The sequence below is a fragment of the Equus przewalskii genome, chromosome 2, assembly GCF_037783145.1.
Source record: "Equus przewalskii isolate Varuska chromosome 2, EquPr2, whole genome shotgun sequence".
NCBI classification, from domain to species: Eukaryota; Metazoa; Chordata; class Mammalia; order Perissodactyla; family Equidae; genus Equus; species Equus przewalskii.
In genome coordinates this window covers 30798477-30816233 of record NC_091832.1, presented here as the reverse complement: position 1 = coordinate 30816233, position 17757 = coordinate 30798477, and the positions used below count along the sequence as shown (strand labels likewise).

The following is a 17757-nucleotide window of genomic DNA, read 5'->3' as shown; positions in this document are numbered from 1 at the left end:
CCAGAGCAAATGGAGTTTGAGAAGGTTCAGACCCCGTGTTCCTCCTAGATTTTAGAGGCACGAGCTTGGGTGTGGGTTCAAGTCCTGGTCTATTAATGGCTCCCCCTTTGGCTTCATCTCTCTGTGCCTCAGTTCCTTTGTTGGTAAAATGGGGACAGTGATCCCTACCTGACGGTGGTGGGTTCTGAATAAGTGAGTTCACATGAACAAAGCCCTCAGCCTTAGCCTGACACATGTCAGTGCTTAATAAATGGTGGTTTCCTTCCTCTGCCCACACTCACTGCCAGGATCACACGCTGTCTTCACAGAGGCTGAGGCTGGCCAGACTGGGATTTCTGGTGGGGTCAGGGAGAGCCGGCAGGGGAAGGGGCAGTGCTAAGAGAGCCACCTGGGGGCTTAAGGGTGAAATCCAAGATGATGATGACACAGACCACCAAAGAACAGTAAGAACAGCTTTGTCCAGACAGCACATGCCATGTGCTGCTTATTAACCTGATTAGTCCTCACGACAGCCCTGTCTGTTGGTGCCATTAGAATCCTCTCATACAGATGAGGAAACTGAGGCATACTCACTTAGCTAGCCTGAAGCCATGACATGACACTGGTCCCTGGAAAGGCCCTTCCTGAGCGAGGCCCAGAGAGGGCCACGAGGCTGCCCAAGGTCACAGTGGAAGAGAGTCAGTGGAAGACGTAGGATTAGAACCCAGAGCTCCTGCTTCCCAGCCCAGGGCCTTCCACTAGGACCACTGCGGTTGCTATGGAGATGAGAGCCGGGGAAGGGTGGTAGTGGCAGTGAACGGATGCTCTTAGTAGGAGGCTTGCTGGAGCCTGGGGGCCAAGAGGAAGGCAGGTGGATCCTGGAGTTGCTGTTCTTGCTAGAGTTGGGGGCAGGGATCTGGAGGAAGTGATGGAATGATGGGTGGACAGAGGGAGGCAGGGCCCTGATGCCCGACCTTGGGCTTGACTCTGGGCACAGCCTATAGAGATGGCTCAAATTCCGCAGAGAGTCTGGCCTGGCAGCAGGGACAGCTGCCTCCCAAGAGCTATTTGAGGAACAGGGCAGGGAGTGGAGAAGACTGCGAAGGACGATTTAAGGAGATCTGATGAGAGGAGGGGAGGAGGGGTTAGCTGTTGCCCAGGGAGTATGTGTGTGTGTCTGTGTGTGTGCATGCAGGGGCCCTGAGAGCAAGGCACAGCATTCTCCTGGGCTCGGAGTTGTGGCCTCCTGGGCTGTGCTCTGCCCTGGTCATGGGGCCCATGGGGGTGGGGACTGAGGGCTATCCCTTCCCAAGATCCTGTTACGGCCAAGCTTTACCTATACCATCTCAGTTAATCGACAGGAGCATCTGAGGGAGGCGGTAGGAGTCCCTTTACAGATGAGGAGGCTCAGAGAAGTGAAGAGGCTTGCCCAGGCTCACATAGCCAGTCAGTGGCAGAGCCAGCGCATGACCTCGGGTGTGGCTGACTCCTGAGCATCTCCCCTGCTTTATGCTGTGATTTCAGATGCTCTCAGGGTCACCTCCAGGAGGGGCCTGAGCCCAACCGGGAAATACACACCAGAAGCCAGATCAAGCAGTGGGGTCAGGAGGGGAGTTGGTAGAACCCTGTCTTTGCCCCCAAGGACCCCTCAGCCAGGCTGGCAGGGCCAGACCACCCACCCAAAGGCCCTGAGCTGGGTCTGGACCCAAGCCCAACCTGCTGGATGAGCATACTCTTTGGAGCCTGGCAGGTGGGGACCCCTTGAACAGCCATCTGAGGGAAGCGACTTTCACTTGCTCTGACGGCCCAAGGGGAGTGAGAATCTCTGTGGCTGCCCCGGTCACCTGATCCCAGGCCAAATGCCCCTCTGCCAGGGCCCTTCCTCGGGTCTGAGCGCAGACCTGTATCCTCCTCTGCTCATCGCGGGTTTGCAGGGGCCCACCTGGCCTGCGGCGTTGGAGCACTTACTGCGGACAAGGACTTTGGCGAAGGAGGAGGCCTGGCCGTAGGCATTCTTCACCTTCACCGTGTAGGTGGCTGCGTCCTCAATGGTGCATCTGAAAAGGAGAGAAGGAAATGCCCCCCAGGACTGCTGGGCTCCAGGGGAAACTCAAGTCCCCGTCTGCGGGTGGGGAAGGCGGGGATTAACAGGAAGGCCTCAGAGGGGAGACTTCAGGCTCCACTCAGGCCCCTCCTCTGAAAAGCTGTGTGCCTTTGGGCTGGGCACTGCCCCTCCCCATGCCTCAGTGTCCACCTCTGAAAAACGAGGGACATGACGTCAGCCTAACCCACCTCAGGTGAAAGTGCTTTGAAAATGTGATTGCTATTACTGACTCTGCAGGACCAGAGGGATTAAGGGACTTGCCCAGAGTCACATAGCAACTGGAATTCAACTTGGTTTCAAGGTGACAAGTCCTCTCCCAGGCATGGCCTCCTGCCCTGTCAACACCTCCAGATCAGAATCCTGGAGCAGGAGCAGGGCATAGACTTGCCCAAGACATCCTGCCAGTCTGGGCCAGCACTGGGCCGGATGCCCAGGTGTTCTCAGTCTCCGGCCGGGTCTCACCACCCTCCAGGCCAACCCTGTTGTGTTCCCAGTGGAGACTGGGGCTGGGTCCATGCCAGGGGCATCTTGATGACAAAGAGAGTAGTTGGTAGGATGTGGCACATCTGGCCCCATCAGCAAGAGAGCACCCCCTGGTGCCCTCCCCCTTGCCCTGGCTGCTTGGAGCAGGAGTCCCTCTTGTTTCAAGGGCCAGCCCCACCTGCCGCTACAGGCTTGCCTGGCCCTGCACGCCTTCCCCGACTGCGCGGCCCCTGGGGCACCTCCCTTTGTGGCATTGTACAGTCAAGTATTTGTGTCGTGTGTCCCCACTTTCTCTGGAGGACAGGATCAACGTCCTGTCCATATCTGTGTCTCTGCAGCCCACGTTGGTTGAGGTGGAGGGTCTCGTGTATTGGGAAGAACTAGGATGGAGAGAATGGCTCAAACCCAGGCCCTGCCCTGGACAAGCTGTGTGAGACCCTTAACCTTTTGGAGCCTGTTTCCTCACTTGTAACACGGGCCTGACAACGCTTCCCCGCAAGAAAGGCAGTGGGCATTGTCGACTGAAAGCATCTAGCCCCTAGCACAGGGCTTGGCACCCAGAGGTGTTCAACACGTGGCAGCTCATGGGGATAATGCACAGAACTGTGCTTCCACATCCCATGGGGCCTCCCTCCACGCACATGGCCTCTTCCTTCAAAACCGTGCTTGAGACGCACCAACTTCTGAAAGGCCTCTCTCCCCTCCAACTGCTTCCCTTTGCATGTGCGTGTGTGAGCATGCACGGTGTGTGTGTGTGTGTGTGTGTGTAAGAATTTGTGTGTTCTCTCCCCCCGCAAGGAGCTCTCCCAGTGTGCCTAGCTCAGCGTTCAGTCCTTGCTATTAGCCTCTGCGTGCAAATTTCTCACCATATATTCCAAGGCATTGGAACCCCGTGGGGGCGTGTGTTAAATACCAACTCCGGGGCCCCGCTGCATACCTTCTTAATCTGAATCTCCGGGAGTGAGAGGAGGGTCCATCCTATGAATCGATGTTTTCACAAGCCCCCCAGATACTTCTGAAGATGAGGCCAACTCGGGAAACAGCTCTGAGGAAGGCTCAGGAATCCTGCTGCGGCCTCCGTGGTTTTGGGGTCTGGGGGCTGTGGTCTGTCCATGGCTCACAGACTCACCTCCTAATCTCCAGGGTCAGCAGCCCGTAGTTGTTGGTGATTCGGTACTTTCCAGGAGGAAAGAGGCGGGGGTCGATTCGCATGTCGTTTTTGTACCTGTGGAGACACAGTGGTCTGTGGCAGGCAGTGTGGCTCCGAGTGGGAAGGATCCGGAGCCTCTCAGTCTGGATTCCAAGCTCGGCTTTGTGCTGCTTACTCGCTGATGTGACCCAGGGCAGCACTTTCCCTGCTCTGAACCTCAGTTGTCCTCATCCGTGAAATGGGAGTAATAACAGCACCGACCTCGAAGGGCTGCTGTGACCATTTAATGGGATAAGATGTGTAAAGCTTTCTTCCGGCGACCTGGACATTATAGATACTCAAGAGTTCATTCCCCTTCTCGGGGGCAGAGAAGAGGGAGCCTGTAATTAGGGGTGCTGCTCCTCCCCCTACAGGGGTATCTCCAGGGACCAGCTTTTCCCTCCTCTATGAGGGGGCTTGCCAAGGAGAGTACCCCATCCCCGCCTCCCTGTGGACCCCTCAGGACAGCAGTTCCTTCTCTTGGCTCTCGTTAGAATGACCAGAGGAAGGTTTTAAAATCTCCAGGCCCCAATTTTGAACGGAAGCCTTTGGGAATTTGCATCAGAAACTGCTAATCATTCTCCAATAGCTATTCTCCTCTTATTCGAAAGGAACAGAATTTCTCCCTGAGCCGCTAACCGCGTAACATGTTTCCTAGCCCTCGTTCTGCAGGTGTAGCCACGTGACTGAGTATTGTCAACAGAAAGTAAGTCCCAGTTCACAGGGCTGCTTCTGCCCCTTTCGGCGTTGTCTTTCCCTCTGTCCTGCCGCCGCAAGAGTATGGCCGTGAGGACTGGCCTGCGTCCCTGAGGAACCGCGGAGCCGAGCTGCCAGAGCAGCCCCGCCCCACCCCAGTCTACAGCAGACACTTACACGGAAGGGAAATAAGCGTCTCTCTTATTTAAGCCATTAAAAAAATCTCCACGCCCAGGCTGCGTCCCGGATCAATGAAATCAGAATTTCTGGGGGTGGGACTTGGGCATTATTTTTTTAACTCCCCAGTTGATTCCTAGGGTGGCTCAGCAGATCACCCCAGTGCACCTGGTGACCGCTGTTTGGTTTCTGTGAACTCTGGGGTCTGGTTCTCCCTGCCCTGGGCACCAGACAGTGAGGTGGCCTTGCCTTTGTGCACGGCGCGTTAGAGGGTCGGGAGGCCTGAGGAGTCGGACTGGTGAGTGAGTCTCTGAAAGTTAGGATGTCTGGCTTCTTGAAACAGCTTGCTGAGTGACCTTGGGCAAGTCAGTCCTCCTCTCGGGGCCTCTGTGTCCATGAGGCCATTGCATGCACAGCCTGCCCCATGGTGGTTGAGGTTGAAGAGGAGGCCTCGGCCGAGAGAGGGCGCCTGGGACTCACTGCATCGCCTTCCTTGGACCCAGCTCCCTTCACACCCTGTTTGTCTCCATGGCAACCAAACAGCCCAGGCCCACGCCCATCACACAGCCCCCAGGCTGCGCCCTCTTCTGAAATGAGCCCAACTAAGTCTTCCACGGGGAGGGCGGTGCCTGATCTGGGCGCCCAATCTCTCCGCCTCTCCCAGGCCTGGGGGCCAAGGTCAGGTCCCCGCGCCCCACACCTGTCAGGAACATTCCAGACACCTCAGCCTGGCCAGCCTCTGCCTTTCCCAGAAAAAGCAGCAGCTGCAGCTCTGGGCACGACCTGGACGGCCGAGAGCTGGGCGCTTGTCCTGCCGGCTCTCTGGGCTGCAGGCTCCTGCCTCTGCGGCCGCCCTGAGGATGGGGGCTGCGCCGACCAGTAACGAAACAGCGTCCAATGAGACAACGAGGCGAGGGGCCCAGCCCAGAGACTGCCTCTGAGAGGCCCTCATAAAAGAGAGAGATTTTTGTGATTTGTCTAATTTCCACCCCCATATTTTGGTGTTAGAGTTTGCTTTTTAAGGCTGCTTGGCCTGGGAGATGAATTCTGACACCAGGTGGAATCAGGGCCTGCTTCTGCAGTATAAACATGGCAAACGTGGGCCTGGCCTACCTCGTCCTGTTGTTGCCCCTGCATTCAGAAGGTGCTTAATAATTGCTGAATGAGTGGACTTGCCTGACAAGCCCTGTGAGCCAGCATTGTCCTCCTAACCCAGGGCTGCGTCTGTCCCACGGCCTGGCAGAGCTGCGGAGGCCGGTCCCAGGACCACGTGAGGCCTGCTCGAGGGGCTGATGATGGAAAACCAGGTCCCCAAAGCCAGGAGCCCCAGGGGCCACCTGGCTCCCTCTGGCTGGAGGTGGGCCTGGCCTTGGCTTCCACCACTGACAGGAATGCTCTACGCCCTGTTGTGACAACTGGCTGGCAGGGGCGGAAAGGAGTCCTCCTCCGGAGACGCTCCGGCGGAATGCCCTAGATGTGGGCCTCAGGGCCAGGGCGGGGCAGGGGTTGGCTGCCAGGCCAGGCCAGCTGAGGTGCTGACCCCCACTTAGCCCAGGTCAGCTGTCGGGAGCAGTCCTCCTACTGGGCCAGTGACTTGCAGGCAGGGTCTGCCTCAGTCCCCATGAATTTCAGTGTCCAGTGTGGTGTCTGGCACAAGTTTTTGAGCAAATGCCATCTGGCAATGACCAGCCCCAATGCCACCTCCCTTAAGATGCCTTTCTTGGTTGCTCCTGGCCTCCGTGCTTTTTATTTCCTGGCTTTTGAAGCACCAGGCCACTAGAAAGAGCTATGGGCTGGGAGACGAGAGGCCTGAGTTTGAATCCTGGCTCACACTGGCTGTGTGACCTTAGACAAGTTGCACTACCTCTCTGAGTCATGATATCCTCACCTGTGACATGGGGATAATTGTCCCTCCCTCATGGGGTAGTCTGAGGCTCAAATAAGAGAAAAGCGCTGGGTCAGTGCCAAGCGGGTTCAAGTATCAGATGTGGTTCTTTCCTTTGTGATCTTGGTCATTTGTGCCCTTATCTTCTCTCTCCAACTGGACGGTGGTCTGTTTACCCTCAAGATCAGGCTTATATGTTACCTCCTCTGAGAAGCCTTCCTGGATCTTCCAGGCGGAGGCAGCCACACCCCCTTTTGGCCTCCACCCTTTCACCTCAGATATCACCCATGAATGTTCTCTTCTGGGCTGAGCTTTCCTTGAGGTGATGTTGTGTCTAGATCAATTCTACGCCTCAGTGCCTGAGTCAGGGTCTGGGACAGAAGGCGCTCCTGGTGACTGTTTGTCCCTTCCTTGTCCCCTAGCGTGCCTGACAATGGGCCTTAGACCGAGGGAGAGTCAACCGTGGGCTCAGCCGCGTGAACGACACGCCTCCCTCTGTGGTAGAACTGAGACCCCAGACACGGCCACACCCGCCCCATCTCCACCGTGCCCGTTCAGGAGACACCTGCCGCCTCCCTGCTCCGCCAGCAAGGCCTAGACTCTGTGGTTCTGTTATGGTTACTCTCCCAGGAAGAGCGTCTCCTGCTTTCCCAGCACCTTTCAAGTTCTGAGGGCTTCCATGTTGTCGTGGCATTAAATCCTCACCACCTGCAAGCTGGACAGGAGGTCTCGACCCATTTTACAGAACAGGAGAATGAGGCAGAACCACGGAGGTTAGTAGACATCGTCGAGAGCACACACTGAGTTAGTGGAGAGCGAGCTAGGCCTTGGAGCACAGGGCTCCCACCCCAGGCCTGAGCTCGTTTCACGGGCCTCAGCCCTCGCCACCTCCTCTCCTGCTCCCTGCCCCCTGCCGGGCCTCCTGCCATCATCCTCCAACTCTGGAGACGCCCAGCTCGGAGCAGCTGCCTTCTCATGCCACTCCAGTCATATTTTTACAAGCGCTGGCTCACCGGTGGTCCAGTCTTCCAGCCCCAGGCTGGCCTCGAGGCGGCTAAGAATAACTTCTCCTGAGCTGCCAGCAGCTGCTGCTCTGTTTGGGGGACGGGCAGAACTCGAGGTCTGTGGGTCTGCAGCTTCTCTAAGGCGGCAGGAACTTCTAGGGGAGGGCCCAGGCCCCTGGAAGGGAGGAACTCACCCTCACACAACCCCGGAGGCTCAGAGAACCCTGCTCCCCTGCCCCGGGCCTTACCAGGTGACCTGCGGTGGAGGCGAGGCATGGACAGTGCAGGTCAGCAGGACCGTGGTGTGCTCCCAGACGGCGTGGGAGCGCAGAGGGATCCAGAACCAGGGCCCCCGGCCGGAACACAGCTCCTTCAGCTCCTTGACCTCCCGGACTTTCTCCTCTATCTGGAGGTGGGAGGGGTCTGTGACTCCTAGGAGCCAGGGCACCATCTCCTCCGCATCTTTGCTGTCACTTTCCCCTTGACACCCAGGTTCTGGAGTCAGACCCACGTGGGCTGGAGCCCCCCTCACGGCAGCTGAGAGGCAGTGTGGCACAGAGGGCAGAGTGTGGGCTTTGGAATGAGCTGGCCTGGGGTCAATGCCAAACTCTGTCGCTTACTAGCTGTGAGACCATAGGCAAGTCCTCAGATTCCTTATCTGTAAAATGGGGATGATGATAATAGCCCCCCCCCACAATGGGTTGTAGTGAGGATTAAATGAGTTAATATGTGAAAAACGTGGGCGCTGAGACAGCCTGTGTGAGTCTTAGCTATTGCTCTCCTGCCTGGGGGAGGGGGCATGGAGATGCCTGACATTTGTCAGGAATGGTGTTTTCTGAGGGCCTTCTGTGTTCTACGCACTGGGAAAGTCACTTTACAAGCCCAGTCTCTCTTAATTCCCGTCTCAACACCGAGAGTTGGTACAACCACATACGTCTACTTTACAGATGAAAAAACTGAGGCTCAGGCAGACTCACTTGCTTGCCCAAGGTCACACAGCTAGAGGCTGGGGGCACCAGCTTTAAACCTGGGTTAATGTCCAGGGCCCCGCTCTTCCCTGGATGTCCAGCTGCCTCTTGAGAAGGGGGCAGGGAGGCATGAGATGGGCCACAGGTCCCAGGGCCCCGGGGCTCCCCCGCCCGCCCCTCACCTGCCGTCTCAGCGCCTTCCGGTCTCGTCTCTGGCGCAGCAGCCACTGGGTCCGCAGGAAGGCGATCTCCGTCCTCTCCCAGTCGTTGCCGAAGCCCACCCGCTTCTGCCCGCGCTCCTCCAGCTCCACGGCAGAGGTCTGGCGCCTCAGCTGGGCCTCCCTGCGGTGACAGAGGCCTTCGGGATCCGATGGCCCAATGGCCCAACGGCCCGGGGTGGGGGACATCCCGGCCAGCTCCACTCCGACACCTAGCTTTGCCAGCTGCAATTTAAGCTTCTTGAGGACAAGAGCAACTTTTAAACCTCTCGCCTCCAAAATACCCTGAATGTGTCCTGCTTACAGTAGGTGCATAATAAATACTATTGATACAGTTCTCAAGGTCCTTTCACAAACCATTGTTCCTCTTGTTTTCACTACCACCGGGGGACAGGCAGCAGTCTCCCTATTTTACAGGTCAGGGACTTGAGGCTTGGCAGCTTGCTTCAGGCCAGGACCAGGATGCGGCCTCCTGACGCTCTCAAGCTCGGGGGCCTTCCAGTCTGGGGATTTGTGTCCGAAATTTGGGGCTGGTTTACTCACTCCTCCTCTCCCCAGGAGCCCCCTCCCCCACCATCTGAAGCCTGGTGATGAAGTGCGGAACTCCACTTTCTCCCTTGGGGATGGTCACTCCCTGCTGCCTGTGGACCCATCCAGGGGGTGGCGTGGTGGGCTTTGCGGTCAGACAGCCCTGGGCTGAAACCTCTGTCTAGCCCCTTATTCTGGATGTGGTTCTTTAAGCTTAGTGTGCGAGCCCAATAGAGAGGAGGGGACCGGACACCATGGCCCCTTCTCAGCCCAGGGCTCTCTGGAAAGGTCATCTGACTTACCAAGATGTCTCTGAGGAGGCCGTCAGAGCCAGCGCAGCCGCCAGGGCGTAGTCTTCAGCGCTGAATTCATACTCCTCTTCGCTGTCTCGGGAAAGAGAGTGAGTGGCTCCCGCGGGTTCAGCTGGGATCTGGCTGGGGGCTCCCAGGGATCAGACTGCATCTACACGCCTCAGCCTCAGGGTACTCATGCACGGCTGTGCCTCCCTCCTCAGACCGGGGTCTCCAGAAAGAAGGGCTATTCTTCCCCCCTCAGACAGGACTCTTATAGGGCAGGGCTGGGCCTCCTCCTAGACTGGGGGCCCTAAGGGCGGGGCAGTGGCCGGGCTGGGGTCCCTGATGCTCCCACCTGCTGCGGAAGGTGTGCCTCCGCATCGAGGAGCCCATGTGCAGGCTATGCTGGCGCTCCTCCTTCTGCTCCTCCTCCCGGCGGTGCTCCAGCCTGTGGACCTCCACGGTCTGGGGGGGCCGGGGCTCCCCCCCACTTCCAGGGCTGTGAGGCAGAGTCATGGCTGCGAGAGTGACAACCTGCCAAGCCAAATGCACAGTCAATCCACCAGGTGTCTGCCCATCCCGCCCCACGTGGTCCTCCCAGCATCTCTGGGAGGTTTGTGGGGCTGGGGCTTCTCTCTCCAGTGGGCAGACAGGGGACAGAGGCCTGAGAGGGAGAGAAACCCGGCCGAGGTGGCAGAGGCAGGCTTCCAGCTCTGAGCCTGGCTTCTCCACCACCTCACACGCTCCCCAGCTGAGCAGGCAGAGACCCACACGGGGGAGCAGCCCCCGGCTTCCAGCTGCAACCCTGCCCTGGCCTTGCTGTGTGACCTGGGGGCAAGGCCTTCCCTTCCTTGGGCCTCAGTTTCCCAGACGGTGAGCGATGGAACACAGCGATGTCCAGGGCTGTTCTACGACTCCAGGTGGGCTGGTGTCCTCGCGCTTCCTGCAGATGCCACACTCAGTCCTGTCTCTGAGCCTCTGCTTGTGCTGCTCTCCTCATGGAGAGAGCCCTCCCCCTCCTCCCGGCCTGCTTAACTCTCCCCAGGCTTCAAAGCCCCAGCTGAGAATGCTAGGCCAGTGCTGTGGTGGAGCGTGGAGACTGGTCCAACCCCCCGGTGGGAGCCCAGCTCCTCATTCCACTTCACAACTGTGTGACCTCGGGCAAGACTCTGTGACTTGTTTCCTCGCCTGTAAAGTGGGTCTATTGACCTCCCAGGGTAGTCGCGAAGGTGAGATGAGTGCCTGGTGCGTAGTGAGTACTATATAAGCGTGAGACGTGATATTTCTAAGAAGCTCTGACGAAAAACTACCGCCACCTAGAACTTTCTCTCCTCTAACCCCCTTTGTATTTTTTTCTTCACTCCACAATTTAGCTCTGATTCAGAAAATGCCTCCCCTTCCTGTTTAATTATTTCATCTCCAAGCACTTGTCTCTTCGACGAGAAGGTAAATGAATTGAAGGTCACAAGAGTGGGTGCTCACTGCGCGCCGGGCCCCACGTTAGGAGTTTTCAAATGCGCTGTCCCTGGTGCCAACCCAAATGGCACAGCACCATTTGATCCCATTTTACTCAGGAGGAGGGAAATTGCTTGCCAGGGTCACCTGGCTGGTTGGTGGTGGGGCCACGACTGGCTCCCAGGTCTGCCCACTCCGAGCTCTCTTGACCCCTTTGTCACACATCTACTCAAGGCCAGTTCTTGGCTGAGGCTGGGGACACAGTGGGCCACACGGCCTTTCTTCTCAGAAGGGGATCACAACAGAGGATTCTTCTTGCATTTGCATTCCTTAGGCTCGGCTCTTGGCCCCCAGGTGGTACCCAGTAGGGTTAGATCCGATTGGTCTGAGGCGGCTCAGGGACCAGGGAGTGAATCTGTGGATCTGGAGAGGCGGGTAAGGAGAGTAGAGGGCCTGCGAGCCGGCTGGCTTTGGGTTCTTGCACTAAGTCCTTTCCAGCTCTGGGCCCCCGTGTCACCACCGGGTCTCTGAGCGCCCCTGTGATGCTGAAGCTCCAGGCTGCTTGGCGGACTCACTGGGGTGGCTTTCGTGCCTCCTCCAGTTGGGAGTTCTGGGGCAGACCTCTGACCTGGGCGGGTCCTTGCCCGGCTTGGACCTGATGAGACCCCGGGCATGGAGAAGGATGCAGAAGAGGAGACCACCACCTCAGCCCTGCCCTGTCTGCTTCTACGAGGTCCAGGTCTGCCCTGGCGCCCGCCTCGCCTGGGGGGCCTGCTGGCTGTGATGGAGTGTGTGTGTGTGCGTGTGTGAATTGTGTTCTGACCTGGGTGTGAGCACAGCACCTGGGTGACCATTTCTCTAAGTCGGTGACACAGGAGGCGGGCCTGCTGGCCTCATCAGAGATCCTTGGCCTGGAAAGGCCTGTGGCGGCGTGTCAGGGGCTCAGGCTGCTGAGGGTCAATCTTAGTGGGCATTTACTCCTTTTAGTTCCCAAATGTTTGCTCCCTTTGGGTGTTCACAAAGGACACCCAAGAGTGCCTGGACTACTGCAGAGTGTTAGCCCGGACCCAGGGCTGCCCCCAAAGCTTCCTTGGCCTCCTGTGGATGACCTCAGCTGAACATCATGGGACGGTACCCCTTGGGCTTCCCATCTGGCCCCTTCCTAGGAAAAGGGCCTGCCTGCACTCAGAGAATGACTGGCCCTGCTCATTCTGCTCCTTCCTCACAGCTCAAGAGGAGAGCTGCTGGGTACCACCCTACGTAAAGGAGGCTCCGCGGCTCAACTTTCCTGGGACACCGTGGCCCTGGCCCCAGCAGCTGAGGGTTAACGTTCCCTGGCATCAGCCGCTGGCTCCCTTCCCCGGATGCTCTGTTCCTGATTAGCACAGCGGGTGGGCCTGGCGCTCATCCCTGACCTCCTGGGCCTCCCGCAACCAGACCCCTGGCTTCAGCAGATGAGCCATCGATTCTTTTTAAAGCGCTGACTGAGGCTCGGGATTAAGTAGTGACGAGTGTGCAGCCTCCTCTGTCCTCTTTCCAGAACGCCATGTATGCTTGCTGGGGAGGGGTCAGCGGGGTGTGGCCCAGGAGGGAAGACTGCCCCCCCTTGCCCTCTCCTGGGGGTGCAAAGCCCTGGGCCAGGGGTCCTGCCCTGTGGCCTTCCCAAGCTGCCTCTACTTCCCTCCCAAGCCTCAGTCTGCTTTCCCACCTGGCCCTCTGATAGGTATCCCTTAGTGAGAAGGGCCAGAAGGTTCTCCCCTTCCTCAGGAGGGACAGAGAAGTGCACAGAGCTGGGTGACTCGAAGACGCCTGACAGCAGAGAGTGGGATCCTGTGGGCGGAAGCAGAGACAGCCTGCCTGTGCTCTTAGCACTCCATCAGCTTCCGAGAGGCTGGAGTTCTGACCCTGCCACCGAGGGTCTGAGGAAACTCCATCCCTGTCCAGGCCTCCGTTTCTTGCCAGGGAACCCAGGCTGGAGGAGCGCCCTGCCGGTCCAGCGACCGGGGCCCTGAGGGCTTGTTCCCTTTCCCTGCCTGCTGGGTCGGCCAAGCAGGGCCCGGCCAGCACTGCTGTGGGTTTGCTGGACCTGCCAGCTCACCCCCGTCCCTGCTAATTCCTGCTCCGTCGCAGGAAAGCCTCCACTTCCCGGGCCATCCCCAGACGCCTTTTTTTGCCGCTTTCACATCACAGAGGGCTCAGCTCAAAAGACCCAGGGCCACACAGAACAGAGGGATGGGGCAGGGGTTTCTAGGATTCCCTCCCATTTTCACTTGGGGTGCTGCCTCAGCACATGTCTACTTTCTCTCTCCAAATCTCCCAGGCTCCTCTCCTAACATACACACACACACACACACACACACACACACACACACACACACCCCTCACTTCCCAACGGAAAACTGAGGGTCTCACTTTCAGGAGGTGTCCCTCCCCACCCTTGATTCTTGGAGGTGACTTACAGAGCAGCAGTGTTTACTTAGGTGTCCCTGGGGAGAAGATTCCAGAGGATGAGAGGGTCCTTGGTCTCTTCTTGCCCTGGACTCAGCGAGGACTGGGAGAAGAATGTGATCCTGGAGCCTGCACGGGCCTTAAATATAGCAGCACTGAGACAGTGCAATGACAATGGATGAGAACTATGGGGGGAGGACGGGGGGAGGGGCCGTGGGTCAGTCCAGCACTGCTCAGGCGGCAGTGACAGGTGGAGCTGTCCCCACCCCCACCCCAGCCTCCTACAGGCTGCTCCTCCCCCAGCTTCCCTTCTGCCCACTCTAGCCCACCATTAAAGTGGACAGAAGGGAAAAGCTCAGGCCGGGTTGTGTGGAAAGCAGGCAAAGGGAGGTTTTCCCAGCTGCTGGGAGTTCTGACTGTTGCCTTGGGGAAGACACCCATCTTCTCTGATCCGAGTGCCTTTCTGAGAAATGGAGACGGTGAGACTGGGCACCCAGACTTCACGAAGACAGTGGAAGGAACGTGACCTAAAAATCCCTGGCTGAAATGGAAGTATGTTGCTTCTGGTCTCTCTAACTCCCCCAGCAGCTACTGACCCAGCCCCCACCCGGCCATGGTCATGTGTGTACGGGGACGTGGCACAGGCAGGGGAGGAGCGAGGAAGCCATCTCTTTCTTCACTGGCCATATTCCTCAGGCTTCCAGAGTGGCCACTGCGGGTCCTTCCTCCCAATCTTTGCTACACCCCTCTCCCCTATCTCAGTTCCTCCCCCTTACGCTCATTCACGTCTGCTCTTTGCCAGGCCTGGTGGGCACTGAGGATGCAGAAGGGAATAAGATAAGACCCCTGACACGGAAGAAGTCCTAATCTAGACAGGGAGTGATCAGGACGGTACACCTGCGCCAGGTCTCAGGGGATGAGCAGGTCTGGGGGGGTGTGCCAGTGCCAGGGCAGAGAGCTCGGCTCCCTCCTTGGCCTCCTACTGGGGCCTCAGGGGGCCAGCAACACTGCGCCCACCAGTCTTCCTACTGCTGGGGGACTACTCACTGGCGAGAGAGAGAGAGGACACATAAGGGAGCTCTTCAGCCAAAGCCTTGATCTCCTGCCCTATTTGAACCCCCTGTCTAGGCTCTCCTGCTTCTCCCCTTTTCTCCCTGGCTGCAGTGTTCAGAGCATCTTTTGGGAGAGAACACTTGATGGCTCTCCCCCATCTTGTACTGACCCATCCCAAGAAGGGCTTCCAACACCCGCATTTATACATTAACTGAGAGGGGTGAGTGTGAATCTGCAAATACAGCAAAGAGGGGTGTGGGCTTCCAATTCAGCAGGAGACAGACATTTAAACTGGTCCTGTAGTCCCCTTCCCCCCAAGGCAGCCTGGTGGAGGTGTCACCACTTCCTGGCTGTATGACCTTGGGCGAGTCACTTAACCATTCTGGTTTTATTATCTGTACAGTGAGGTCAATGATGTCTGCCTTGCAGTCTGATTGAAAAGATTCAGTTGGGAAAAGTGAAGCCTGGCGCCTAATAGACGTTTGCTAAATGAGAGCGCCACTGATAACTGCACGACCCTGGGAACCTGAGAGCTTCCTCTCACCCCTCCTTCTGGGTGTGGGATCCCCATGCACTCATTTGCTGACCAAACCCCCATGATGCCCTCACTCCCCTCTAGGACCTCTCCTCAGGGAGGTCCTGTCCCGCCTTAATGGGAATGCAGCCAACCTCAGGTCGTGAGGCTGAGCAGAGGGTAGATGACTTGGAACTATCCAAACCTTGGCTTAAATCCCAACCTCTGGCACCCCTACTCACTAATGGGGGACCTTGGCCTCCCTTCTGGGCCTCAGTTTCTTTATCTGTAAATGGGAGATAAGCTCTAAGACAACACGGAACTTGCCTGCCTGTCTTGTTCACTGTACCCATAGCCCCAAGGACAATGCCTAGCATACACCTGGGCCCTTGATATACGTTCGTTTAAAAATCAATGAATGAGTGAATGAAGACCCATCCTGCAGAATGTTTGTGAGATTCAAATGAGATTAAAAATGCGGAAAATGCTGGGTATAGTACCCGGCCAGGAGTCTCTTCAAAATATTTCCTTCTTCCTCCCCTTTCCTTCTCGTCTTTTTCCTTTCATTGTCTTCCCTGGACTTATGAACTTTAAGCACAGTACTTTGAACCCTATTTCGCATACCGACCATCAGAACCGCCACACCATTTTTCCAGACAGCGACCAAACTGTGCTTGGCTGATGGCTCCCCCTGGGGGCCAAGTGGAGAACTGTCCGGCCAGATGCCTTCTCCCCACGACTTCCTCCCTCCCTTCTTCAGTCTCCTTTCCCTCCCTCTGTCACTCTCCCAATTCAGTTAATTCAAGTTTCTGTTCTTCTCACACTTACAGATCAAAATATAGCTTCCTTATGCCTTTTCCTTCTTAGAGTGGGGAGGAAAAATGGGCTCAAGCAGCCCGGAGGCTGAGCAGGGGTCTGGGTCTCAGAGCTGTGTCCCGCCAGCACGAGCAGAGGCTGTCTGTATCTCTCTGGCCTTTCCTGCCTCAGTTCACTGTTTCTGTCTGTCCCATGTTCTGGAAGGTAGGGTGGGGATAGCAACATGGGACAAGCCTTGGTGGTGACATATGGCCAGAGCCTCCTTGTCCAGGCTGACACTCAGACTGGGGGGGGGGGGTGGGGCACAGAGAGATCTGGCCCTCTGGGACCCTGGAGAAGCCCCGGTCCCATCAGCCCTTCTCTGGGTGGAGACTCTGACAACCCCTGTATGTTCCTGGGGCCGGGGACTTTGGAGGCCAGGGGTCTCCAGGCATCACAGGCTGAGATACCACCCAAGGAGCCTCGCCGCTACCCCGCCCCCATCCAGGGTATATTGGGAGTGACTCCAGGGAGGTGATTTGAGGCCATGATAGGGAAACTGTGGGTGTGAGTGTTCCCTCCATTTGCCCAGGAGGAGTCTCCAAATGAGTTTATTAAAAATCCAGATTCCCCCTGAGCCTTGGATTCCGCAGGTCTGGGGCGGGGCGGGGAGTGCTGGGGAAGCTGTATTTTCAGTAAGCTCCCCAGGGGATTCTCATGCTGAGGCAAATCTAGGAAACCAACTTGGGCAGGTCACCCCTCCGAGCCACAACTTCCTCCTTTGCAAAATGTCAATAAAGCAACCTATCATGGAAGGCTAACGGGAGGATGAGCGGTCAAGAACCTAAACTGCCCGTCAACACGGCTGGGCTCCTGCCCCTCTTCCCTCCTGCGGCTGGTTTACTCCCAGGCTTGGCTCTGCTGGGCCTCGGAGGCAGGTGACACCTTGGAGACTTGCCTTTCCCTGGGCTGGGTGGGGGAGCCGTGGAGATTCCTGGTGAGGGGGTTGGGGGCTAGGACACTCAGGGATGCTGAGGTCCCAGCCCAGCTCTCGGGGCCTTGGACACTCTGCCCTCTAGTGGTTCCAGCCGTGTCTGCAGGCCTGGGCTGACCCAAGACCCGAAGGGTGTTGCAGCCTGGTGCCTGCCCCTCAGTGGCGACCCGGCCAGCCTGGGAGGTCCAGAGGTCTCTGAGCCATCACCTGTCTCCTCAGGCACTCAGACTCCACCCTCAGAGAGTCACGGGGGATGGAATGACTGCCACCTGAGTTGCTTAGAGAGCTTGGTGGCCCTGTGAGTTGAAAAGATGTTTATGGCTTTTAATAAAAGACCTCTGTGACTCCCTGTCTCACTTACCGGGTGAGAACAGTCCAGCTGTTAAGTTGTTTTTCATTACTAAACAAGGTGAAGACAGTCAACCTTTGGCCAAATTTGCCCCAAGTGACAGGAAGCCGACTTGTTTGTGGTGTGGGGGAGGGAGGGGAGAAAGGGCCAGGGGTGCTCAGGAGGGCGGCCCACCCCCCCTGTTATGGGGATACTGGGTCTAAGCCAGTGACCCTGAAGAGAGGTTAAATATTAATTACAGATAAGAACACCACCACCTGGTGCTGTGTCGCAGGGAGGGGAGGGGAGGGAAAGAGGGGGACATATCTGGGTACAGAGAAAGGAGGCCATTGTAGACTCCAGAAAGGGTCACACTGAGGCGGCTGGACTTTGATCTTGTTTCTCAAAACCTTCAGACAGGGCTTTGGGACAGGAAGGTGACGGGGTGCTTGGATCCCATTGGGGCCCTCCCGTCCTTATGCCCCATTAGTTTCATCCTCCAAGAATTCAGACCAGTGTGGAAAGTTCCTACTCTCTCTCTCTTTCTCTCTCTCTCTCTTTTTTTTTTTTGCTGAGGAAGATTAACCCTGAGCTAATATCTGTTGCCAGTCTTCCTCTATTTTATGTGGTTTGCTACCACAACATG

The 17757-nt window shown here is 57.3% G+C and overlaps 1 protein-coding gene across 1 annotated transcript in view; it reads right to left on the bottom strand.

The window, feature by feature from the left end:
* The window catches only part of MYOM3 (myomesin 3), a 49157-nt gene extending 35345 nt beyond the window's left edge, over positions 1-13812 (bottom strand). The window contains exons 1-7 of the mRNA XM_070597933.1: positions 13439-13812; positions 9880-10058; positions 9534-9614; positions 8668-8827; positions 7766-7923; positions 3696-3791; positions 1948-2036 (exon numbers count right to left, since the gene is read on the bottom strand). Of these exons, the coding sequence (XP_070454034.1) occupies positions 1948-2036; positions 3696-3791; positions 7766-7923; positions 8668-8827; positions 9534-9614; positions 9880-10040 (745 nt within the window). The 5' untranslated portion in view covers positions 10041-10058; positions 13439-13812. The remainder of the gene's footprint in view (positions 1-1947; positions 2037-3695; positions 3792-7765; positions 7924-8667; positions 8828-9533; positions 9615-9879; positions 10059-13438) is intronic.
* Positions 13813-17757: the final 3945 nt, after the last annotated feature.